Source organism: Notolabrus celidotus, chromosome 7, assembly GCF_009762535.1.
Source record: "Notolabrus celidotus isolate fNotCel1 chromosome 7, fNotCel1.pri, whole genome shotgun sequence".
In the NCBI taxonomy this organism is placed as follows: domain Eukaryota; kingdom Metazoa; phylum Chordata; class Actinopteri; order Labriformes; family Labridae; genus Notolabrus; species Notolabrus celidotus.
Window position 1 is genome coordinate 30,335,046 of NC_048278.1, and position 27,090 is coordinate 30,362,135.

The 27,090-nt window shown below is 37.6% G+C and overlaps 1 protein-coding gene across 2 annotated transcripts; it reads right to left on the reverse strand.

Moving 5' to 3' along the window:
• Positions 1–1,882: 1,882 nt before the first annotated feature.
• Positions 1,883–26,434, reverse strand: LOC117815256 (proto-oncogene vav-like). Of its 2 annotated transcripts, none has more exons than XM_034686863.1 (29): positions 26,074–26,434; positions 25,422–25,517; positions 25,150–25,266; positions 21,651–21,767; positions 19,392–19,450; positions 18,803–18,868; positions 17,334–17,442; positions 16,138–16,236; positions 15,959–16,027; positions 15,675–15,778; positions 15,259–15,358; positions 13,540–13,635; positions 13,375–13,443; positions 13,187–13,273; positions 13,016–13,101; positions 12,789–12,924; positions 12,581–12,690; positions 10,623–10,724; positions 10,441–10,535; positions 10,331–10,353; positions 9,930–9,966; positions 9,657–9,673; positions 6,867–6,932; positions 6,595–6,626; positions 6,028–6,138; positions 5,674–5,761; positions 5,410–5,539; positions 2,250–2,401; positions 1,883–2,161 (listed from the first exon to the last, which is right to left on the reverse strand). In XM_034686863.1, the coding sequence occupies exons 2-29, from the start codon at positions 25,506–25,508 to the stop codon at positions 2,108–2,110; spliced, it is 2,418 nt and encodes an 805-aa protein (XP_034542754.1). In that variant the 5' UTR covers positions 25,509–25,517; positions 26,074–26,434; the 3' UTR covers positions 1,883–2,107. The 2 variants fall into 2 exon arrangements, with proteins under 2 accessions (XP_034542754.1, XP_034542753.1); XM_034686862.1 differs by having other exon boundaries at positions 9,537–9,673.
• Between the last annotated feature and the right edge of the window lie 656 nt (positions 26,435–27,090).

Here is a 27,090-nt window from a genome sequence, read left to right on the forward strand (position 1 = left end):
GATACCATTGGGGATCTGAAGAAGCTCATTTCTGCCCAGACAGGAACAAGGAGTGATAAGATTGTATTAAAGAAATGGTAGGCAGCTTGTTTTCAGTTCTGCTTTGTTGACTTCAACAAGTGATTCTGTGTCTGTTTCCTGTGAGAAACTAAATGATCCTCCTCCTATTTCCACAGGTATACCATATTCAAGGATCATGTAACTCTGGGTGACTGTATCCTTTACATCATATGTTTTGCTGCTTTCACTTGTCACTTAAATTATAGAATCAGTTTTTGTATTTTCATTAGGGTTGCAAAGGGGTGGAAAGTTTCCAGTAAATTTCCATGGGTAGTTAAGCTGGGGAATTTTGGAAGTATTCCAAATTGGAAACTTTCCAAGGGAATGTATGGGAATTAACTGGGAATTGAGGGTAATTTAATGGAAAGGTGTCATATCCAAGCATAAATATGTTTTGTTATAAGCAGACATCCATTCAAAATAATCACATTAAAACAGATTTATTTGTAAGTAGAACTTTATCAAGTGTTAAATATTTTATTGAACAATCACAGTGCATGTAGGGGGCGTGGTCTTAATAGCTCTGCAGTAAGCAGTGTGCTATGTGCATGTGATTGAGGAATAGCATAGATATTCAACTGTACTTACATTAAATCTGGTTGTTTTAGTCAGGATTATGCTAAAATATATTTTCCCCAACTATATTTAAGTTCCCTATTAAGAGCCAACCTTCAATTTAGTAAACTCCTGGTTTATTCCCATCAATTCTCGTTAATTCCCATGGAATGTTTCAAACTTTGAAAATCCCCCAAATTTTGCAACCCTGTGTGCTCTTGATTTTGACTCTTTAAAGGTTAGCATTATTCATTAAGGATCAAAAGTCTATTATTAAAGCTGGGCCTTGGTTTGAGGGATTGTTTTTGGGGCCTATAACTGATCAGTATGCATTTTCTATAAGTGTTTGGTGTGTTTACTGAAAAATATTATAGCAATGACAAAACAAGTAAAATATAAATTTAAAGATTAATAATTTTCTTTCCATTTTAGAACATCTTTAGAGAAATACTTTGCAAACCAATAAACAATAATTCAGTTTGCTAATTTATAATTTATAATCAGGAAATGCTGCCATTTTTCTGGTTTTGAAAACAGAAGATTGATTACATTAATGTCAGTGAACACATTAATCAATATAGATAGACATGCAGAACCATTTTCTCCTGCTGTGTTTCACTTAACCACGACCTCTGCAGATGAGATCCATGACGGGATGAACCTGGAGCTGTATTACCAGTAGGGCAGGACCACAAATCAATGCTTCATAAACAAACAACCTCATCCTTGTTATGAAGAGAGATGGAGTCGATGGAATCTGTCGCAGGAAACCACCATGATGAGACAAAACCGAGAGGGAGCAGTATCTTTAGAACAGAAAACACACAGACGTCACGTTATCCTCCGTTTTAGTTTTTGATTTTAATGCCCAAGAATTATTATGTGGAAGATTTGTTGTTCACTTTTGTTTTGATATTTTGAAATTAAAGCTGATATTTACCTACAGAAACGTCTGAGTGCTGGTTATTACTGTAATCTTGAATGCAACCTATTAATATTACTTTCTAAATCAGTGCAGGATGTGATGTTTGATTGTTGTTACAGTTTGTCAATAGCTGAAAAAAGCTCAACCTCCACAGCTGGAATAGTCTAAAGCATGCATGTATAGATATTCTTCAAGTCTTATATTCGTAAAGCAGAGCAACACAGACATGGCACCATAAGAACTTTAACTCAAGTGATTAAAAACGAGATGTTTAAATCACACCTGGTTGTTCAGTTCAAGAACATGCATAGAGTTATGTGTAAAAACCAGACATTATTCAGATCAGCTGAACAAAAGTTTTATTCACATCAGTCAACAGTCATTAGATCAGGGAGCAACTCTCACTCTCTTACACACACACACACACACACACACACATACATACACACACACACACACACACACACTGAAACACACTCCTGCATATGCATTAATGCAATTGATGGGACCAGGTTCCACATAGACCCCTGAACATGCAGTAAGGTTCCACACATCTCTGGATCCACGTCAGCAGTAGTCAGAGTAGTCCTCCTCTACGTAGTTTGCTGGAAACAAGCCCACCTGGAAACACAGAAGAAGCAAAGGTAAGATGAGGTGCTACAAATCTGTAAACACTATATTGATGACTAGATGCTTTACAATTCCTCACCCGGCCGTACACCTCTCCTTTCCACCACCCACTGTGGCCTTTCTTGGAGAGGATCTTGATGGTGTCTCCTTCGCGCAGTGACAGCTCTGTGCGGTCTCTGGCTGAGAAGTCGTACCTGGCCCTCACAACGCCAAAACTCTTCATGCTGCCTCCTGTCAGACAGAGCCAGTGTGGAAACATGGATACAAGCAATGATAATTTATGAAATGATCTTACTTTATATCTTAACACTGTATATATGAGAAGATAAATAACATCTCATACTGTATCTGCGTTTACATTTTAAGATAGAGTCAGGAGGGGGATACCCTGGCAGTCTCCTGGCAGTTCTCTGGCCAAAATATAAACTGAAGGGTGACCGCGCTTTTAGTGTCAAGGCCCCACGTCTTTGGAACAGCCTCCCCTCCTCAATCAGAGCCACCCCCTCTGTCGACTCTTTTAAGACTCACCTCAAAACACGCTTTTATATTTTAGCATCTGAGTCCTCTAGCCCTGAATAGGTTTCAATCCCCAATGATGTGCTTTCCTTGTTGTTTGTTTGTCTCGTTTTTAAATAATTGTTTGGATTGGTCTCACATTGTGTTTTTTATGTATTGTACAGCACTTTGGTCAGCTTCTGCTGTGTTTTTAAATGTGCTTTATAAGTAAATTTGACTTGACTTGACCTTAACGGAAAAAACAGGAACCAGGAAAACTGCGTGCTTGGTGCTGTTCAAATGTAAAAGAAAACCTTACAACCCCACAAAATTCAGAGGTTTTTCATATTCGTGTTTCTGTTCTCTGAAAAGATTTAGAACACAAAATGTAATATACATAACTGTAAACTATAGTATTATTCTGTTAGCAGCTGGACTATAAAAAGCTATCGATTACTGTAAATCCGGTGTACAAGACTCACTTTTAACACATTTGTTTTCATCTAAAAAGTAGGCTGTTTTCTATACACCGGTGTGACAAATGCACCAGGATAAAATGCAGAGAGGTATTTTACCCAGAAGATGGAGCTGTTATCTAGCTACAGCTTTGTTACAGCAACATTGTTAACAGCTTGTCTCTATAATCGTGCAGTTTAAGAAAACAGTGGTATACTAATTAAATGTTGTGGACTGCTGGTTTGCAGTGGTGGACAGTAACACAGTAAATTTACTTGAGTACTGTACTTAAGTACATTTTTTGAGTATCTGTACTTTACTTGAGTATTATTTTTTGGGGGAACTTATTACTTTTACTCCACTACATTCAGAATACAATTATTGTACTTTTGACTCCACTACATTTCTATCAGTAGTTCACTCACTACTTTTGCTTTGAAGTCAGCTCATGAAATTCCTTATCTTTTCTGAAATTTGATCCCACAGTTGAACGTGGAGCAAACAGAGCAAACTTCACTCAGATCAGGCAGTTCATTCAGAGGTGGTAATGATGGCTATAATTCTCCACCTGAGCTCCCATATCTTCAGCCCCTGTCAGAGGTTTTTGAAATGAAGAATGATACGTATCGTTTGAAATGCTCCCCCTGTTACTAAGTTGTCTGTGTTTGGAGTAGTTGCTGTTTTTATTCCATGGTATAGTTTTCAGAGATGTAAAGTAATGTTTTCTAAATAAACATGATGTAACAGAATGTACTTTTATGTATTCTTGACTGCACTTATGTATTGTGAAAATACAAAGTTTAAAGATTTTTCAAGAAGTACTTTGAGTACTTTAGTATTTTTAAAAGCAAGTACTTCAGTACTTTAACTCAAGTAATAATCTGACAGAGCAACTTTCACTTGTATTGGAGTAATATTTGACCTGAAGTATCTATACTTTGACTTAAGTAATGAAGCTGTGTACTTTGTCCACCACTGCTGGTTTGATTGAGAAGACTCCTAAATTTAAGAGAACACAACCAGCACAGGTGGGTGAAGCAAGTCTTGGCAAATTGGTTGTTGTCAGGCAGTCTGTACCTCACAGCTATCAAAGTTACTGTTAGCTACTACTGTGCTGCTAGCAAGAGTGCAAACACCATGTACAGGTGTTAATATAACGCTGCACAGAAAATGTACGCTGTGAACTTTGCTGAACAAAATCGATACTGTCACACAGGAAGATTGGTTAAACACTTTTCCCTCCCTTGGGGAGCCCCGAAAGCAGACTGTGTCTTATGTGACAGGAAAGTGATTGGTAAGAAAAACTACCTGTCCCTTCAAACTATCTTTGGGAATACTGTTGTCAATCAGGCACAAAAAATCTTGAAGGACTCTTCTCATGTTCTTTATTCAGAATATGAATTACTGCCCTCTGGAAGACGGTTCAGAGCAAGCAGATATAAAAGTAATCGCTTCAAGCTCTCCTTCCTCCCTACTTCCATCACTCTACTCAACAAACAATCTGCACTAGATAATGCTCTTGTATGAGTATGAGGGTTCACTTACTCTTGCACTATCTTATTGGTATTCATTGTATTATTGGTATTTGTTGTGTCATTGGTATGCCACAGTGACATGTTTTTTTTTTTTTTTATCTTTGACAGTGGGCATGTTATTGTATATTGGTACAATGAATGAATGAATGTATTGATTGTGAGCAGCACTGCACTTATGTCCACAACAAATTTCCCCCCTGAGACAATAAAGTTTATCTTATCTTATCTTATCTTATCTTATCTTATCTTATCTTATCTTATCTTATCTTATCTTATCTCATGTACCAGTGTGACCAGTATTCTGGATTTTATGGTACTTCGGTCCAACAGAAAAATGCCAACATTAGCATTACAGATCCTCATCAACCTATGATCAAACATTTATGGTCCTTAGAAGGTGAAACTAAATGAATCTGGTGTTTGACTGATTTCTCCTCCAACACAACACAAGACATTTATGCTTTCAAGTGAAATATTTCAACATGAATTGAGTAAATAGCTAAAAGAGCAGTTAATTCAATCATCAAATCAACTTTTTAACTTCTCCAGAAGGCCTACTTTGGTCTATGACCTGGTGTATAGACAGCTAAATCCATTCCCATTGTCTAAACTTACACACAACTTTACCTGCTATAAACCTAGCTAAGGTAGAGAACATGGTATATAAACATAAAGCCTGTTAAACATAGGCATGTCAAAAGAGATGAAGAATTTTTTCTCAAAGCTCAGCTGTGCCTAAGAGACGTGTTTTACCTGGTGTGATGTTTGGCGTGTTGTTGGGCAAGTTGCTCTGCTCTGGTTGTTTGTAAGGTGTACACAGCGTGGTGTCCACTTCCTTGAAGTACTCCTTTAGAGAGTTCGTTTGGTAAAACTGAATCAGCTCCTGACACATAGAGGAGAGGAGAGGAGAGCTCTATTAGTTCTGTTACTCTTTAGTCTCCAAGGTATGTGCCAGAGTCAGAGGATTCTTCTGGTCATTGTCATTACATTTTAATCAGCTGATGTTGTAATACTTACGATTAAACCCTTGAATGCTTTCTTGTCATTGATGCGGAATAGACCCTCAGCAGAGGTGATTTTGATGTGCCGAATGTCCATGTTGAACCTGGGGGAGCAGAAATAAGTTGAAAAACAAAAGAGAGAGAAAAGTAAAAACAAGTTCTTTGAGATTTGAAAAATGATATTAAATAAGAGTAAAAGGAAGCTCATTGTTTGGAGGATGAGAAATCTTTCCCAAGAGCTACAAAAGAACCACAAAGATCTTGAGTTGTGAACTCAATGTATCTAGCTCCATCTAGGTCTTAAACTTGTACTTCAGAAAACTAGAGAACCGTAACATTCCTCTCAATCAGATTATTTTATAACACTCACTTGATGCTGATAGCAAACTCTCCTGCGTCTTTTTGCCGTACAAGGAAGGTTCCATCAGATCGAGACATCAGCAGGTTTTTGGCCGCGGTTCTGTCCATGTTTCCTGCAAACCTTAAAACACAGTGAGAACCAGAACTTTATTCTTTGCCCAGAGAAAGCAGGAATATGAAACTTTAGAAAACTGAATCTGAAATTCCTTGCACGTGTAAGCCTATGTTCTGAACATCAGGTGGCGCCAAAGTAAATAACTTTCTAATACTAAGGACAGTGACTTCAAGCACAAGCTGTTTCATGTTCTCTGTAGCTCTTTATTGTTCTTATCACAAGCTCAGGGCAGATATCACTCATTTAAATAAGTATATCTAGTTATTTTTAAAAGTGAAAATAATAGTGTGAGTTGGATTTATCCCCTGCGGTATCTTCTTCTGTTTTTGTGGCTGAGTGTCATTTTCTGTTTAAGCTCTGGGGTGTTGAAGCCCTTATTGAAGTGCTTTGCAATAAAGAAGAAATAAGGCTCTGAGTGGTTTGGCGAGCGGGTGATTGAAACTAGTTCTTGTAAATACTCACCAGTGGAAGCCAGACAGGTCCGAGGTAGGCCTCTGAGAAAGGGTGAGATTACACAAAGGGAAGATGTCAAAGTTGCAACAGTCTGTGGTCGTGGTGGTAAATGTTCTTCTCTACTTAATACAGTCAGTGTAGGTTTCAGTACACAGCCGCTAACTTGTGAAAGCTGACACATACTGATGGAATCAAAAGTCCCTCTGTAGTTTTGAAAGACATTTTCTGCTTCATGAGGGTCGTGTGTTCTTAGTTCATGTTCGTTCTTGGATCGTACTCACAGTAACGTACGGCTGAACTTTTTGGCAGGGGAACCATCCCATCTGTCCGAGAGTCAGGTTCCTTCCCTGAGTGACACACACAGCAACAAATCACATGGCAGAACTGGGTGGACTGAACAACGCTTCAACACAGAAATTAAGCATCATATCGACAAATATGATTAACTAAGAAACAAACGCCACCATGACACAACACATCTGATTAACGCAAGGTGATTCAACTAAAAGTTGTGCAACATGATTACTGAGGATGTTTTGAAAAGATTGAAACAACTAAAAGAATATTTATGAATAAAAGAATGAATCAAAGAGGGGTGAACAGCCACAATACCCACTATGTTAAGACCAGTAACAAGTTCAAACTTTAAAGATACTGTGAGGAGTTTTTACTGATGTTGAACTAATCTGACTTTTAAAATAATGCCTCGTCATGACCTACATAGCAACATTAGATTATCTGCAACAAGACTGGGGATTTCCTCATACTGACATATTAGTGCCAGTGTTTGGGTCGGAGTTTTTACGAGAACTAGAGTTGATATTTGGCTCTCAGCCTGAAGTGTAAATTTACTTGAAATCATTTTCTCAATAATAAATGTTATAAAATTATACAATAATTTAACAATGTTAAATGTACTCATGGCTGATACTAGAGTAAGATTAGCATAAAGAGGTGTGCTCTCTGCTGCAGTATAGTTTTAGACAGTATATGTGTCTGCCTGTCACAGCCTGAGGGACGCATCATCCCATGGTGTTTGATTTTGGGTGGGGGTTTTGTGAGCGTGCCGCATCTGGTGAGGACATGGGTAACCGTTCAGTAATGCATGTAGAATATGTAATATATATAATATGTGGTTGATATGTATGTGATGAATATAATATGTAATTAATATAATATGTTATGAATATGGTGTGTGATTAATGTATATGTGGTGAGTGTAGTGTGTTGTGGATATATATGTAATGTATGTGTATGAATTTATGTGCTTTGGCAATAACATGTTTTTTTATTCATGCCAATAAAGCAAAATTGAATTGAATTGAATTGACACTCTTTAATCAGTGTTTATCTTGATGTGTGAATGCTTCACTGCTCTTAAAGGAGGTAAACTGTGAGCATGTTTACATTACTCAGACATTTATGAAGACATCTGAGCACACACCATGACATCACGGCTGTGATGGTTAATGGAAAACCGGTACGTCTAGTCAAGCTAACAGTATTAAATCCTTTAAAAAGTTTATGATACAGTTGATAATTTTACGTAGCTACAAATTAATACATCATCTCATCACTGCAAAAGTTCTCTTGAACAAAGAGGAGTAGTATTTAAAAGAAGATCTGGACTCATTAATTTGCTTCCACAACAAATGCATGCTTCGGCAAGAGCCACATCTTCTTCCTGAAATGCACCCAAACAGACTCCACCCTCTATGTATTTACTCTTTTTTTGCTTCTCCCTCACTCAATCTCTTTTCTTTTCTATCTCCTCTTTTTCTTTTCAACTGAGTTATTATTATTTCTTTTTTTTCATTCCCTTTGGTCTTAGAGCTATTTTACTTATTGATTACTCTTATTATGATATATTGCCACATTACTACTCTTATTGATTGCTAATATTATCATTATTATCTTTCTTTCTTTTTTGTTCTCTTTTTTTTTCTTTTTGTTTTGTTTTGTTCTGGGTTCCTTTTCCCCCCCTCTCTTTTCTTCTGTTTTCTCTCTCTTCACAAGTGTATAAATGTGTCCTTCCATGTTTTGTAATGTTTGTACTTATTAGTATGTCTGTATTGCCTACATGTTTCTACACTAATTGGTGAATTATAAAAGAAAAAAAAGAGCCACATCTTTACGACAGTGGGTGACGGATCATTAAATGCAATCTTCATCACAAAACACTGCCAGTTTCATCCAGAGGGGGCACAATCAACACAGCATGAAAACTCCTCACAGAACTTGAAAGAACAAAGCTCAAAACCAGTCTTTCATCTGCTTCACTTCTTTCACGACTAACCATATTTTTTGGGGTATATCTTCCATTAATGGATAAGACAGCTGAAGAAAGACAGGAAATGTGCGGAGCAGAGAGTGAGGAAAGATAGGCAGCATGGTTGTTGAGGATGGGAGTCAAACAAGGGGCCGTGCAATGAGGGCTACAGCCTCTGTACATGGGGCACATGCCTAAACCGCTAGGCCAACAGCTCCCAACTAATCTAATCTAGCTATGATGGGCTTTAGAAAACTGATCACCAATGATGTAAGTGTCAGACTTTTCTCAGAGTAGACCCTTTGACTGATCAGAAAAGCACAGGGTGTTGTGGAGAATATAAATCACTACTATTGTAATTGAATGTCCTAGTGAGCACTGACAGAGTCAAAAGTCATAACACCTAAAACCAAAGCAGCTACATTTAATCCAGTCATAGTGTTTGATTTATTCTGAATTAAAACCTTTGAGCTGCATCACACAGGAGAGGCAGAAACGTGGTCGGGCACGAGGGAGGAAGTGGAAGATAGAGAACAGTATACAAAATTACAAAAGAGACCGAAAAGACAAGAGCATCTCAAAACAACACATTAACCACAGGAAACAAGGCTCAAAAAAAAGAAAAAAAAGGATGATCCCCCTCTCAGCTTTCAGAGCGTTAACGCTCGTTTTTTAACTCTACCTCCCACCACGGCAGGTCAGCATCAGCCCGGGTCAGCTCAATGATGTCACCTTTGGAGAGGTGAATTGGTTGGCCAAAGCCCACAGGGGGTGGCGGCAAGCCATAATACTCCTGACACACCTCCATTTTAGGGAATCCTAAGAGAGAGAGAGAGAGAGAGAGAGAGAGAGAGAGAGAGAGAGAGAGAGAGAGAGAGAGAGAGAGAATAATTATAAGGGAGGAGATCTGACACATTATGAAGTTCAGTTCTGTCAAAATATCTAAATTACTGTTAAAAATGAGGAGATCATTTTGCAGAATAAACAGGACCTAACATTGAAAGTATTTCCTGCTTTTTTAAGGATATGTTTTCAAAAATAGAAATGATGTTTGTTATTTTGTAGGATCCCTTACCAACGCTGGAATTTGCAGGAGACTTCTGTGTTTTATTCTGAAGGATAAAAGGATAACACAAATGGATAAATGATTCCATCTTTGATCTTTTGGCACATGTTGAGTTAAAAATTGACTTCAAATATTGACAAGATAAATCAAGTTTTCATTTAGCATGTCACATTTCTAGTCAGTGCCTTTGTTGCATGTTATAAACCCCCTTTCCTATCTGCATATTTGCTTTCAAAACTATCCAGAGAAGGCAAAAATACCTCCTCAAAATGTGTGTACATAAAAAAATATATATATGATATGTAAGGAAAATAAAAAAACAAGAAAGTAAAAAAAAGACTGATCTATCACCTCTGTCTGAACAATTTCAAAACCACATCCAAACTGTAATAGATGATTATTAGTCTTACCTTCCTCATAGTACCGGAATGATCTGTGGGTTTAAAAGGACAATCAGTGTCAGAAGTGTAAGTTGATAAAGTAAAATTATTCGTATTCATGCAGAAAGATTGATACAGACCTGAGTTTCGTCCACAGACAGGAACTCTGCCTAAACACTCTTTATGTGCAGCCATTTTACAGCGAGTGCAGCGATAGCCCTGGAAAAAGATCCCTCTGCAGACGACATGAAGGGGAGATGTAGCCTCAGTGGATGAGTTTCTTTTCAAAGTTAAAAGTTTGAGAGAAAATGAGAGAAAGTACCTCAACAGCATGGAGCAGGCCTTGCAGCAGGTGGTTTCCTCAAAGCAGTGCATCTGGAAGTCATGGCCGTTAGCTGTGGAGTTCTCTGGACACATATTCGACCTGACGAGCAGTGACAAGCATCAACAGAGCTGATTAACATCACAAGCTCGACTTTGGTGACACTGAAAAACAAACCTTGTTGTTGCCCTCTGCAAAGAGAGCGCCTATTTGGTATTCAAAGACTGTAGAAACCAACAATAGCAGAAAAACAAATGCAATGAACCACAAAGACAAACTTCCTTCTACATCTGTTCTACTTTTATTACAATGTGCTTTACATTGTATAAATCAATGCAAATATCCTGAAAGACCAGAAAGTAAATGAGATCACCTTCACATTATCATTGATTTCCTAACCTTGAATTAGATAACCTTCTGCACAGAAAAGGAGGTAATCTAATTCAACCTGCTGTACATGAAACAACATTTTACATGCAAGTGTTTAGAGTGAACCTTGGGAAGTCGAGAAAACTTCTGCAACCTCTGCTTGGAGACAGCTGCTTATTTCATATTAAATATTGTTAAATTGGTCTTTTATTATTATTATTATCCCAAATATATAAAATGATCAACATGATGTCTGAAGAATGATTGAATGCTGTATATATTGCTTTTCAGCAACAAAAAAGCTGTATTGTTTTTAAAAGTAAACTAGACTTACCTTTTATTCTGGCTTTTAACTTTGAATAACTTCAGTTTAGCCCTGGACTGCATTATGACCTTTATTACCATTGTTTTAACATAATTTGTGTCTTGTTTTATTGCATGTTTATTTATAATATTATTTTATGTTTATTTTTCTGATATTTATCTGATCTTATATCAATGATTTTATTTTATTTTGAAGTATTTCATGTCACTCTCCTCTATCTTGTTTTAGCCTTGTATTATTTTACCTATTGCTGCTATTTTCTGTCTCTTTGATCTCTTGTGAAGCACTTTAAGCTGCATGCTTGAAAGTATGAAAGGTGCTTTATAAATACAAATGAGTTGAGTATTAAAATACCTCAAGCTAAAATATACGAACACTTGTAGCTTCATGAGATAAAGACAAGACTGTCCTCTCTTAAGCTGCTCCGCACACCCACACTCATCTCATCCATAATATTATGTCTAATCTGAAAAGATCTGATACAGTGTAAATGGCACCCTCCAGAACTTTCATAGCACTTGGGATGGTTTCATGAACTTTGTCAAGGATCTTGATGGCTGCAGTTGGATTGATTAACATCCAGCAGATTTGGTATACTGTTAAAATACTGTGACTGGCAACACTCCACATATGTGTGCAACTGGAGCAACCCCCCCCCCCCCCCCCCCCCCCCCCCCCCTCCCTATGTGTGTGAGTGTGTGTGTGTGTGTGTGTGTGTGTGAGTTTTTTGTTTTGTTTTTTTGCTTTTGTTATTTTTTCTAACATTTTAATACACTCCTCAATTTCTTATTTATTAAATATTATTAAATATTATTAAATATTATTGAATATAATAATAATAATAATAATAATAATAATAATAATAATAATAATAATATAATTAAATAATAATAATAATAATAATAATTATTATTATTATTATTATTATTATTATTATTATTATTATTATTATTATTATTATTATTTAATGATATCTAATGAAATCTATTTACCTATTTTTGTTTTTTGGGAGGTTTCTGTTGTTGGTGTTTTGGTACGTTCCACCAGCACCCTTGATGTTCCTTTCTAGGCTAATTTTGACTAAACTATGGATATTTGTGTCTATATTCAACATTGTATCCCTGTTTATTATGAATGTATGTCCATGAAAAATCAATACAAATATATTGAAAAAAAAAAAACACTGTCCTCTCTTACTGTGTGTGTCTCTGTTTCATTTGTATATGTGTGTATGTGTATAAAGTATGTGTGTGTGATCACTCACACAGCCATTTCAAACTGTTCCAGCCATTTCTTCTTCAACTCTCTGGTTTTGAAGTATAAATCGTACCCACACCTTCCGTTGCAGTCGAGCAGGAGGAACGAATAAGACCACTGATGATAAAACACAAAAACACACAGTTAGCTTTAAGGAAGGTATGAAGGAAGATGTGCACTGTGTTATGGTCGGTGCTACAGAGACATAACAAGACCTTTTTTTTGTCCTTTTCTCCCGTTGTTTCATCCCGTAACTCGTAGTGCTGTAGTTCAATGATCTCCTTGAGCTCAAAATTCTCTCCACCTTTCTTCTTGCACACAAACATGGCTTTATCGAAGAGGAATGCATACCTGATGAGCAGCAACAAGCACAGAAATAATCAAAGGTCAGATATATGGCATTAACACATGAAACAAACACTGATGCATGAACAACACACACCTGTCCTGTTTGGACTTTTTCTCTGGGCCGCAGAACTTCAGCTCTCCGTCGATTTTGGGACGACCATACATCGCTAGAGACTGTGTCTGAAGAGCGGAGGACATAATGTTACAAAAATATCAACTATATAGACACAGCTAAATCAAACAGATTACAAACATGTGACCTCACCAGGTTTTCTATGGACAGCTGGAAGCTTGTGATCTGTCTCATGACCTCATTGTCTCGCTTCACCTCGTTCACACATTGTGCCAAGTCCTGAAAAGAACACACACACAAACACACATATGCATTAGATTCACGTTTACAAATATACACTTAAGTTAGAGACTGACATTAACAAACAATAAACAACTTACTCTCATAGCATCAAGAGCTGTTCGGAGGTTTTCCTTTTCTGTGGGGTCGGTGGTGTGCTTTAGAAGCTCCTGTAAGCACAAACAAAAGACAAATAAAAAAGACTCAACTCAAATAACTCACACACTCAAAACACACACATAAAACACACTCGTGTTCAAACATACCTGTAACAGTAGGTGATATTTGAGGACCCTCTGCATGGGCACCATGAGTAGATCTCTGAGAGAAAAACGTCCACTATTCGCTCTCTTTGAGCACTCCTGAGGGAGAGATGATGAAGGGAAGTGAGCATTTGCAGAAAAGCATGGATGTGGGGAGGGGATGTTGTGGCAGACCTAGCTGACTAACCAGCTTTCACTACAATGTCCTCGTATGGCCCAGAAAATGATGAGTGTGTGAAAATGCTGACAGGGCACCTTAAACAGCAAACACTATCAGATTCAGATTTCATTTGTCTTTGCTCAGTTATTATCCCAATGCACAGTCAAAGTTAAGACCTCTGTTTGTATGGTCTAAGGCAGGGGTTCCCAAACTTTCCAGCCCCAAAATATAAGTGCCAAAGACTCGCGACCCCCACTGTCCCCCAAAGTGGTTTAATGTGGCTTCATTTAGCTGGTCTGCAGAAAATGAACCTACCTATATGAGCATGTGGCTGTGTTTCCTGTGCCGTGATGAATTAACGTACTGCTACTGATGCTTTTGATAATTAACTGTTCACTAACCCTAAACTTAGGAGTCATCTGGCTAAAAGAAAGGTAGAAAACTCATTACATTTTCTATTTTCAAGGTTTTATCTCAAGATTAGCTACTAATTTTGTGCATATTTTTTACTATAATGGGTAAAATGTAGTATTTCTAGATAACTTAAAAAAAAAAAAACATTCTTGAAGACATCTCACGACCCCCCATTTGTGTCTCGCGACCCCCCTGGGGGTCCCAACCCATACTTTGGGAACCCCTGGTCTAAGGAAAGGACACTGAAGTGCAAGTGCACACAATGTAAGAGATTACCACAGAAAAAGGTCAATCATATTACTCCTGTAGGACGTTTTATGGACAGGTAAACTACATTATGATACCAACATAGAGCTAAATTGTTGTGTAAAGTATACTACAATCTTAAAGTGTTCCTTCTTTTAGCCAAATATTCTGGTTTGTCCTTGTGCTGCTAACTCCTCTCTTGGAGTGTAGATTAAAAGAGTAAAAGTTGCTTAAGAGTCGCCTTTCTTTCTATCTTTCTTGGTTTTTTTTTCTGGATGTGCAACTCTCCACCCGTGTGCCCATGTGTCTTTTTGGCTTCCCCTAAAACCAGCTGCCTCATCTCATTTTGAAAAAAACAAAACTTTGAAGTTCTAGGAAAAATGTCGCAATTTCATTTTAAGAGCAGTAGATTCAACTCGTGGGGAAGTTTTAGATGGTTATGAAAGAGACTGAGATTAATACTGATAGCTATTCATGAGCTACAGCAGCAAACAAGGCCAACAGTTTTCAACATGTATTATTTCTGTACAGTTATTCTAAAGCCTGAAACTGCTGCTGTGAGGAAGGCGTCACACAGTGAGTTACAGCTTGCCGTAGAAACAGCTTTTCTTTGATATTTTTCACAGCAAAGATTCTCGATGAGTGATCATTTTGAAAGTTAAGACATCAGGAAGTGATGTTTTTGTTAAAAACACATGTTCAGCACAACATCTGCAAAGAGATAAAAGACATCGCTTTGTCCACTGGGGAGCCAAATTGACCCAGACTGAAAGTTCCTTATAGGAGCTTTAAATTTACCTGACAAATATTTTTTTCAATACATATCTGTTGCATATTATTTACCAAATGGTAGTACATCTGTGAAAAAACGTCATCGGTTCTCATATCGGTGTCCTTCTCACCTCCAGTTTCATTCTGATGTCCTCCCTGCTAGTGGAAAGCTTGTCCAGGTGTTTGGACGCTGTTTCCACCTGACTGCAGTAATGGCCGTATAGTAAGAGCCTGAGGGGTGTAAGCATTTAGATTCACATCATAACATACATGTAATTGTAGATTATATGACATAAAACAATGTTCAATCAATCAATCAGACTTTATTTATAAAGCACTTTTCATACAATGACATTGTAACACAAAGTGCTGTAAAAGAAAAACAACTTAAAATAGAATAAATAAAAAAAAAGATCCCAGCCCCAGCCATGACCCCAAACCCACCCCACAATCTTAAGGTTAATAACACAATATGCAACAATAGTAATAAAAACAATAAAAATAAAATAAATAAAAAATCTAAATAATGTTGAGTTTGGTTTCGCACCTCTCCTTGTAGTTCACAAACACCTGGTACAGGTTCTTGGCTCCATAAGTTAGGATAGATGTCCGGACTTCCTCCAACAAAGAACGGTGGGTGACTGCCAACTCCTTCACACACACACACACACACACACACACACACACACACACACACACACACACACACACACACACACACACACACACACACACACACACACACACACACACACACACAAGGAAAACATGTAAACATGGCTACGAAGTCGTGGTAAGCGTGGGAATATGACCAGGTGTGTAGATAGTTACCTTAACGTTGATGAAGATTGTCTCAATGTCTGGAACATGGAGAAACCTTTCAAGAGGCTTCATAAAGTGCTACAAAAAAGATTGGTTGTTACTCTCTCCATTAAAGTGCAGTTAAATATGTGTGTATGTGTGACTTTTTCTGTGGGCAACTTTTATGAATGGATTGTCTTGAGGCACACCTGTAATATAGATTCTAGAGTATCAGAGTATTTCTCTTCTGTCTGTCTGATCTCCTGCAGGCAGCACTCTCGTTTGTCCACCCCAGTCTTCTGCTGCTGCTGCAAACACACACACACACACACACACACACACACACACACACACACACACACACACACACACACACACACACACACACACACACACACACACACACACACACACAAACAAACACACAAACCTGTTACATAAGACATTAAGAGACCAGACAAGAGGATATCTCCAAAATATATGAGAAATACTCCAAATATGATGAGATGAGGAAAAAAGATCCTGATGCCCTTTTGCAATTTTTGAGTTTACTTCAAGAAAGTGCATTCTAATTGTACCACACACACCACAATATAAGTAACAGAGTGCATTAATATTTAACAAGAAATAAAGAAATGAGCAGCATAAAATTCTACAGCAATATCTATAAATGTGCAGCGTTTTCAGTTTCAGTAGGAAATCCTGATTTCTCTTCCTTGAAGGCCATTTCATTTTATGACCCTGCCTGAGGCCTCATTTTCACCAGCTGTCTGGTGGTCAGATTGAGTCTTTATGAATTATTTAGCACGGTGACATTTACACATAATGGCTTTCCTGTATGAAACGTCTATCTGAAGTCATCTCATAATGAAGCGCCAGTCTGCTAATGGAGACAGATATCCTCACAATTCTCTGTGGTTTTGGTTAGTAATTCACAGATTAGGGGTCAAAACATGCAGAAAACATATCAGAGGGATGGGTTATCTTTCTGGTGTGTTTTATGTTTGAGGTCCTCTAAAAAAACCTCTCTGCATACCCCCTGGAAACTGCAGGAATACCTCCTGGGTTACAAGTATTCATCGTTGGGAATCTTGATGAAGAAATACATCCACCCTGGCAGGTATGCATGTATAAACTAAAACTAAGAAATAGGAATACAATAATTTAATGGAAAAACCAGCCACCCATGGTAGATATATATATAACCAATAACATAAAGTCATAGGTTAAATGCTTTCTAATAAGGGTCATAAACCGAAACCAATGAAAACCACTGTGTTGGATGACTAAATGGATACAGCACCCGGGATTTTAGTCATTGCTAAATTGAAGAGTCACCCATGGATTGACCAGATTTCAAGTTTCCATGAGTCAGCCTGAATGTGGTTGTGTAAGGTCCACTCACAGTTTCAGGTTGTTCTTCTGTCTTCATCAAGTCTTCATAGATTTCATCTCCTTCGTTCTCCTCGTCCTCCACAAAGTCGTACAAGTCATCATCGTCATCCACTGTATCACTGATGCACAGAGGGTAAAGAACATTGTTCATTTCAACTACAGATTTTTCTTCCTTACTTTTGAGTGTTGTTTCCAGACATCTCAGGTACACAATAATTTACAATGCAGTTTTTGAAAGGGAGTGATATTTTTGAATGACAGCATTTCAGCCTCCTGATTCTGTCGTGGGACCATTCTCAAACATTATCTATTTCATTTTCTGTTTCTTTATTTCATGTCTAATAATTGACCTAAGCTGTTCCCACTCCATTTATCTACACATATAGACTTTTTTTTATTAATACCTCCTTGTACAAGTGATCAACAGAAACTGGGTGTAGACCCCTGCTTCTCAGTCACTTTGGTACCTTTCTCAGATCAGAATTGAAATTCTCAAAACTACTTGTGCAATCTTCAAATCATTGCGTCACTTGTGCACTTCAAAAAAGCAGTTTCTCATTTCTTTGAACAAGTTGCAAATGCTTTGGTACATCCATGCAAATGATTATGTACAATTCTCTGCTGTTTCCTTCATTATCAATCGCTTATGTCATGTACATCAAAAAGTATTATAATAGGTCTCTGTTGAATAGTCTCACCCTCCACAACATTTAGGCATTAGTTCATCACATAAGCCTTCACATGCAAAATGGTTGAACATGCTGTCAGAATATGTCAGTCATATTTCTGTGCATTTGCTTTAGACTTTTTTTCTAAATCTGTCCTGAATTGGTCAATTTCTCCCAGATGAATCTTGACTTTCTCTAACGAAGGGAAATGTGTGAAGCATTAGATCAACCAATGATCATCAAGTTTTCTGAAATTGCTCAAAGGTGCATCAGTGCTGTCTTTTTCTTTCTGTATTGCAATGGCATGGTCTGTCAACAAATCAAAGTACAAACAGTAAAAGTGTAAATGTGAATCGTGTCCAGTCTCTTGCAATCAAACTCCCACATACACTAAGGTGTAACTTGTGTAACTAACTGTCATCAAAACTTTCGCCATAGTTTACATTAGAACGTTCCTTAGAGCACACTGTTATATTGACAACATGACTCAGCAATTTGACTGTCTTATCCGTACACAATGACACAAGGACTTGTCACTCTGATGGCACTGACATGTTCATTGACAGATATTTACTTTTGAGAGATGAACTCAGGATTTTGAGCAAGATACTGGCTTTTGCAGGTAATCCATGGTGTTTTGCTATTTGTATGAATTGTTTTGAGAAATGCACTTACTGTTTTGCAAATGTCGAGGATGATTCGAGAAATGTACCAAAGCGACTGAGAAAAACTGTAAGATCAGACTTTGGTTCATAAACTACGTCCAGTTCAATGATCTTTAAGATAAATATTTCAACAGTAGAAGACTCACTCTATCAGGTCAGACAGGCCGCTGTAGATATCATCATCTGTTGTACATCCCTCCAAAGGAAAAGGCCTGGAGATGGGAAAAGTGTGTGAGTTTGAGATGAAGAAGAGTAACAAACACATTAAAAATCATCATCAAGCAAATTTTGTTGAAATAGACAAATGAAACTGGAGTATGCATTCTGCAACTACTGCAGTGAGTGGTGCTTCACTCAACCAGCACTTAACTTTGAAATGCATGTAAAGGATTTCTTTTTCAAGTGAGAAGTGCTGCTCGATGATAATTATCATCCACAAAACATTCTGAAATGAGCTGTTCTACATAACGACTACTTTACTTTTGTTACAGTAAGATCTTAGTGATACCTTCTCCTTATGCTACAAAATAAAGTCAAATACAGTTGTATTATAGATAGATACTTCTCAGATGATAACTGGACATTCAAAACACTCAAAAAGTCCTTATATGTGGGCTACTATACATGAGAGTGTAGAAATTATTCATAAGATGCTTATGAAAAACAATTCTAAATGCTCAGGTGAAATGCCAAGTGTAAATTGACAGAGTGTGACAGAGAAAGAACAGTACTCACTGTAGTCCTCTTTGTAAAGAAATGGATGTATGAGAGAGGATGGACAAAGTGTTCATGACCTGTTACAACAACAGACACACCAAACACAAAGAGTTAAAGGAGATGTAAAGTCAGTAAGTTCTCAGAAAGATACAGAGAGTTAGTTCACACCTTCAGCACCTGCACTGAATAACCCCTGTAACCTTGTTTCACTTTGATCGAGCACGGTTCCACTGTGTAACCTCAGAACTAAGATCATGATGATGGTGATGATGAGTGATCTCAGAAATGAAATAAATATCATGGGAGATGTGCTCAGAGACAGGCTCAGGCATGTCACACAGAACACAAAAGAAGCTGACTGCTCAACAACGTGACAGTGAGCTTTAATATTTAAGCACTTAGGGGTAATACTTTATAAGATCAAACTACAAACATGTTAGATTTCTAGTTTTATTTGCCCTTGAACATATTCTATTTCTCTTCAAAATTCCCTTTTGACTTTTGTTCTGGCTGAAACTCTATCCCGAGTTGAGATGGCAGATATTAAAATTTTGAATTTGGTTCTCCTCTGTAAGATAGAGATATAAAAAAAAGAAGTTTTCTGTTCTGAAACTTCTGCAATAGAACACATGCACAGGCCAATTAAAGAGGTTATGTTTGAACTGTCAGTCTCACTTCTACTTTCACTGTAGACATAGAAAGGAGGAGAGCTGGAGGAAGAAGGCCTACAACACGTGACTTCTACTCCCTCCCCACCACTGTTTTTTGTATTCTATTTTCATTTTTCACGCTTCATGTAAAGCAGCTGTGAGTACTTAGAAAAACGCTACATAAGTCTGGCCAATTATTATTATTAATTCAGAAGTTTGCAGAAAAATATGTACAAGAAGTTCAAAGAAAAACCCATGAATTGACCCATTTTTCACGGCTCACATTTTATCTTTAAGCCTTCATAATCTCATGGGATATTTTATGTGGTACTACTACATTTTTTAAAGCTCCTGTAAGGGACCTTAAGTTTGCCTCAATGTGAACAAACTGGCACCACTAATCTAAGTCCTGAATTTTCCTGCACATTTTAAAACAAAAAAATCTCTTATCGCTGACTTTAAACACACAAATGTAAAGTTTGTTGAGAATCTTTGCCATGGGAAATGTGAACAAAGTCTGTTTAATCTGCAGTGTGTGCTGTTAATCTCTTTATCTGACACAGCAGTGGTTTCAGAAATAGACATGGTCACTCTTGCCACTGATGGACTCTTTTGGTTTCACAGGTCACTCAGAAGCCCCCCCTTTTAATTTCAGTCTGCTTCATAACCAGTAAAGATCTCTCACAGGAGCTTTAAGTAAAACATGTGAATGCTTTTTTCCACCATTCAGAATAACAGCACAGATTACACCACATCTGTGTGTTGACTTCACTTTACTGTACTGGGTGACTGACTGGAAGTATAAAGTGAAAACGAGAAGCTCAGTGACTGTAAACTTAATAAAAAGAACAAATAAAGCAAAAAAAAAAGAGACCACAGTTTAGTTGAGGTCATCTCTATGTGGATTTACTGAACTCCTAGAAAAAGAAACTACTTCCTCTTACATACTAATCAAGTAGAAGCACCTCACAAATCTGCTGTTGTTCACACCAAAGTCTCAAGGCAGCACTGTGTCGAAAGTGAAAGAGAACTTTGAAACAACAAAAATCATCTATTCACTGAGCCGCCTCAACGTGAAAATCACCAATACTTCCTGTTGGGGGTATGTGGGTGTCTGCAAGCTGCAGTGAGGAGTCGGGACTCGGTTCACACATCTTCTACCATAGTGACTGAAGTAGAAGTGCACAATGCATTCCCATCATGCAGGAGTCATAATTACTGTATTAGATAGCTAGATAACCTAGATAACCCCAGAAGAGAAACTGTCAGTTCAGAAGGGTCAGCAGCTCCTCTGGCTGCTAAATATGCGTCTGCCTGTCACAGTCTGAGGGACGCACCATCCCATAATATCTGATTTTAGGTGAAGGTTTTATGAGCATCAAGTGAGGACATTGAGATATGCTGTATGGGTGACACCATCGTTCATTAATGAGTATAAAATATGTAATATATATAATATGTAATGAATACAATATGTAATGAATATATATGTAATGAATATAATATATATGTAATGTATGTGTATGAATTGTATGTGCTTTGGCAACAACATGTCTTTGTTCATGCCAATAAAGCAAAGTGAATTGAATTGAATATAGAAAGATGGATGGATGTAATGGGTTTGTACCTTTGCGAAGTCTCGAACATCAAACAGGTCAAAGGCTTCAAACAGTTCATTTTTCTTGAGATTGAACTTATCCAGACAAACTGCCAGAAACATCCGGATATTCTTCAGGCACAGGAACTAAAGGCAGAGACACAAACATTAGTTTAAAGTAGTAATAATACCACAACAATAATACATTTATCAAATACAGTTTTTCTTATTTATCAAAGCTCACAGTAAGATTGAACAGCCACGATCGCAGGCTGTTGCCCTTGTACTTTCTTCTTTTTAATTGAACTCATTTTAAATGCACATTTTAAATGTACTTTTAATATATTTCTAATTATTTTCTGTTTTATTATATGTGTCATTTTAATTGTGCTCTTTTATGCTTGTCTGAATGTTTCCAATGCTTTCAATGTTTTAATGTAAAGCACATTGAGTTGCCCTCATGTATGAAATGCGCTATACAAATAAAGTTGCCTTGTTTTGCCTTGCCTTTAGCTAATTGCTAACATCAGCATGCTAAATAAAGCACGTTTCTTTTAAACTGAATTAATCAGAACATACTGTAAATGTAATTTAGTTTGCAGGTATGCAAATATTGGCCACAGTAACTTCTTTTTACCATGGTGCTTGGGGAACCCAGGAACATGAATTAAACCTGAAAACACTTCATTAAAATGTAAATATAAAGGTAAATTGAGTACTTGGACTGAAGTAACAAAACAAAAATGACATCATGTTGCCTAAGATAGTTGTTAGAGAAAACCATCATGTCCATAAAGATTCAGATGCTTTACTTTAGGTTTGTTTGTCAACCTGAGTCTGGTTCAAAACTGAAGTGTTCATCACGTTCCTATGAAACACCATCCCAGTAGCCTTACAGAAAATAGCTCATGGATCTGGATTGAGGTGGTAACTGTATGAAAGTGTATGTAAATGCTGTTCAGCCACACGCACCACGAGCATTAACATACTTGAGTGAACACACACAGAGTGTCTGACACTGAAATTAGCTCCATGAAGGGTCTTTTTCTATTGCTTTAATTTAACTACATAAGAAACCACAGACAGCACAGCACACATATAATGACTGACATGGTGGTCAGACGTTTTTTGTTTTACACAACTTCCTGAAGCAGCTGCTCTGCTCGCTTTTTCTGTGCGTCTGTCTGCTCAGCAGTGGGAAATGCGGAACTCTAAATCGAGAAAAAGGGGAAATGTTGACTTCAAACTGATACTGCTGCACCCAGCACATTGCTCTGTAAGGATTTCATGTTAACTCATGGTGAAATCATAATTCATTGTAACTCATTGTGTTGTAAACTTTGTGACGGTAGCATAGAGAAGATCCTCCACTCGTGAGAGTGTGTGCACATCAGAGTGGACCCCTATGTTTCTGTGAATCACCGGATGTTTCTTCAGCACTCTTGACCTCATAGGATTTCCCAGGGTTTCATAACCATGTGCCAAACCATATTAACTTCTGCACTCTCACACACACATCTACACACACGCACACGTACACAGATAGCACATACACGTTTAGACATCCTGGTGAGTCCTTACAAACATAACTCAAGGACTTCCCTCAAGACGTTTTGGTCAACCACGTGTCAGCCAATCATTTTTTCTACCTCCCTGTCTTTCTTTGTCTTTCATATGTCCCTTGATCTCAGGTGAAGGTCAAAGGTAAAGATATCTTGAGCTTTTTCTCAGAAGTAGAATGATACTTTGAAGGAATCTACTCATTCCTACTCTGGGTTCTGAAGACTGGCTGATTCAGCGAGCTGTGACGTGATCCAATTCTCTTATAACACTCACTCATGAACATGTTATCTCTCTAAACAACATTTATATTTCATGTAAAGGATTATTTAGTTACCAGATAACCAGCCAATATAACAACAATATCTGTTCATGACCATGAAATAGTCCCCACTGAACTATACAGTAGATACAACTGTATTTCCACTGAGCCATGTTAGCTATTCATCTCTGTTTCCAGCCTTTGTGCTGCGCTAAATTAACCTGCTACTGGACATTAAATGTGATTCCTGTGCATTCATCTGTGCTTCTTCATGCAAGATATGCACCATCTTACCTAGGAGGCTCATGTGTTATCAAAAAGACACTGGTAAAGACATCCAGGTCTGATGGGCAGCATTAAAGGCAAACTAAAGTAATCATCATTTTACCCACTGAATAAATAAAACATCTTCTTTAAACCTATTGGTTACAGTCAGACAGCAGCTAATGTTAGCAATCAATAACTTCACAGTTAGCATTACAATTCAACAGTGTTAATGGATTCAACAGAAAATGCATCAATTTCTGCTCACAGTAATGTTAGCTCTATAGCATTGGTTTTGGTCGGATGCTCATGTTTGATGCTGTGACCTAGTTTTCAGAACTTTATGAGTTATTTATGTTTTTAACGAGTAGAAATGGCTGGATGTCTCCACTGATGTTCTGTGTCCATTGCCTTAACAGATGCTGATCCCTCAAGAGGCTGTGAAATGTTATTTATAGGTCCTTGAACACAACAGTATGTTATAAACAAAGCTCAGTTGGTGGAAAATGTTCGCCCTGTAAGTAGAGCTGGGCGATATTGAAAAAAATGTTATCACAATACAATTTTTTATATCAGTCGATATCGATAATTATCACGATAGATATCAAATCATGATTTCATGTATATTTAAAGGCAGGTTTTTGGTACTTATTGAAGGTTGTTAGCTTGTATTTGGATTTTGTTAAGCTTCTTGAATCCCTCATTTTTGACAGTGTTAACAGGGAGCAGGTCTTTTGTGTAAGATGAGATTTTCATGGAGGTCAAGGTGGACATTGGACTTGTTAGAACACAATATAACATTAGTTATATTTATATTAAGTAAAACATTATATCATGTGGCCTAGCGGTCTAAGCGCCCCATGTTTAGAAGCTATAGTCCTCGTTGCAGAGGTCGCTGGTTCGACTCCCGGCCGGTCGACCATTCACTGCATGTCTTCCCCCACTCTCCACTCCCCACATGTCCTGTCTCTCCTCAGCTTAAAGGCGAAAAAGCCCATATATATAACTTAAAAATAAAAATTCTATCGCAATAATTATTGTTATCAAATTATCGCCCAGCCCTACCTGTAAGTATGGAAAACTTTCACTTTAAACTTTCATAAACATATTGTTGAATTTAATGAAAAACATCAAATCTAAATCTCACTGCACTGTTTTTATGTTGAAAAGACTTTTAGGGATCAAAATTAGATCAAATACTCTCAAAGAGATGTTTTTTTTGCAGTCTGAGTGCTCTAAAAGTTGTTTTGTGATCGCTCTTCTTCGTTGTCATCCTGTCCTCACTCTCAGCATTCGTATCCCCGATGTTCAAAGATATGAATCACAGTATTTTCCTATCAGTCTGAGGGCCTCAGTGCTGTCTCCTGGTCACTATGGAAATGCCTTATGGAAATGCAGCAGGAAAAAGGTATGTGTGAGTGTGTGAGTGTGTGAGTGTGTTACCTGGGACATCTGTGGGCGCAGGTTGATCTCTCTCAGGTTGACGGCCTGAGGAAGCAGGTTGTTGAGCAACTGGCAGAGCAGCACGCCGTCTCTCAGAGCCTGAGCCAGGTCGCACACCTGGGACAGCACACACACACACACACACACACACACACACACACACACACACACACACACACACACACAGAAACAGAAACAGACACAAAATTAAACTGAGGAACCAAGACATGGTGTGGGTTCATGTGCATGAGTTTGTGTGACAGCTGGTTTACCTGTGCACTTTCCCATGTGACCCGGTGGTTGTCAGGAAGAACTCGACAGTCAATCAGCCAAATCGCACACTGCCGCCACAACTCCATCTTTGTTTTCTGATACATAGATAGACATTGATGGATAGGTACAACTTCAGACAAGATCTATGCATTCTCGCAGGCACAATATTAAGTAGCCGCTGATAAGCATCGCTCTGTAACATGTAGTTGCAGTAATTCAGGGGATCACATTTCTTTACACACACAGTTGTAACCAGAGATGAGTGAGCTTCACCAGAAACCAGGAACAAAGATTTTTGTGTTAGGTTGGAAGTTCACACTGATTGGGTTAACAGGTATGGAGACTTCCACTATGACAACATTCAGCCTTGTTTGACACAAATAGTTGCAATGAAGCTCACTTTATCACTTCTCCTTCTCTTAGTGTTGAACAACTTTTAAGAATTGAAAAACAAATCAGATAATGAATCAGAAGCAAATCAGTTGGCCTTCAGCAAACACTAAGCCATCACTCTCACAGTGTCCTTTCAGTGAAACACTGAAGCGGCCTACAAACCAAGTAAAACGACAAAAAAAGCAACTACTGTACTTAAAACGTAATTGTTTTCTAACATTGTTTCACTGCAAAATAAGAAACACAATAAGTTCCCACCTTCAGTTTGTCCTGACAGCTCAGTGTCTTCTTTCTCGATGTTCACCTCCCCGTCTCTCTTTCATTATTTCATTGTCAGACTTCAGTGCTCTCGTTCTGCCTTTCTTCCGTGGTGGGTGTTCTGCAGAGCTGCACTCTGTTGAAGGCTTTTAACTTGGTCCCGCAACTTCCTTTTTCCTCTGACGCACCCTCGTACAACTGCATTCGCACTCATTTGCACAAACACACACATGCATGCATACACACAAAGAGCTGCTGCTGCTGCTGCTGGTGGTGGTGCTGCTCTGAGCGGTTGGAGTTGATAAAACCATAGTGTTATATTTATGAGAGATGAAGTGTGTTTTATGTGTACACGAGTAAATGCAGAGTTCAAACATTTATCACAAATAAACTTTGGGCAGCTCACAAATACATTTATACTCTTGAAAAAAGATCTCTTTTGATCTCTTTCGAGTTAGTCTTCACATACAAAGATAAGATAAGATAAGATAAGATATACTTTATTTGTCCCCCATTGGGGGAAATTCTTTTGTTACAGCAGCTTACAACACGGGACAGGGGAAGACAACAATGTACTAACATAGTTAGTTATAATAACAATAATAATAGCAATGATAAAGGTAAAGTAGAATAGAATAAAATAAAATAGAATAAAATAAAATAAAATAAAATAGAATAAAATAGAATAAAATAGAATAAAACAGAATAAAATAGAATAAAATAAAATAAAATAGAACAACATAAAATAAAATAAAATAGAATAGAATAGAATAGAATAGAATAGAATAGAATAGAATAGAATAGAATAGAATAGAATAAAATAGAATAAAATATGGCAACTATTACAGATGTATACACACTATGTACACTTCTATCTGATAAATAGATAGGTATGTTATTGCACGGATAAAATTGCACTAGGTTATTTAAAAAAACATACACAGTATGAAGAACAGTGCGATTCAGAATACAGAATACAATGTATTATTAAAATCTGTGACGGGTCAAGCAAAATCC

Coding starts and splice junctions, on each gene's coding strand:
- LOC117815256 (XM_034686862.1), bottom strand. CDS start 25,508: ATGGAGTTGTGGCGGCAGTGTGCGATTTGGCTGATTGACTGTCGAGTT. Junction 18,869..19,391: donor TCTTTACAAAGAGGACTACA/GTGAGTACTGTT, acceptor TCCCATCTCCAG/GCCTTTTCCTTTGGAGGGAT. Junction 6,139..6,594: donor GACCTGTCTGGCTTCCACTG/GTGAGTATTTAC, acceptor CTGTGTTTTAAG/GTTTGCAGGAAACATGGACA.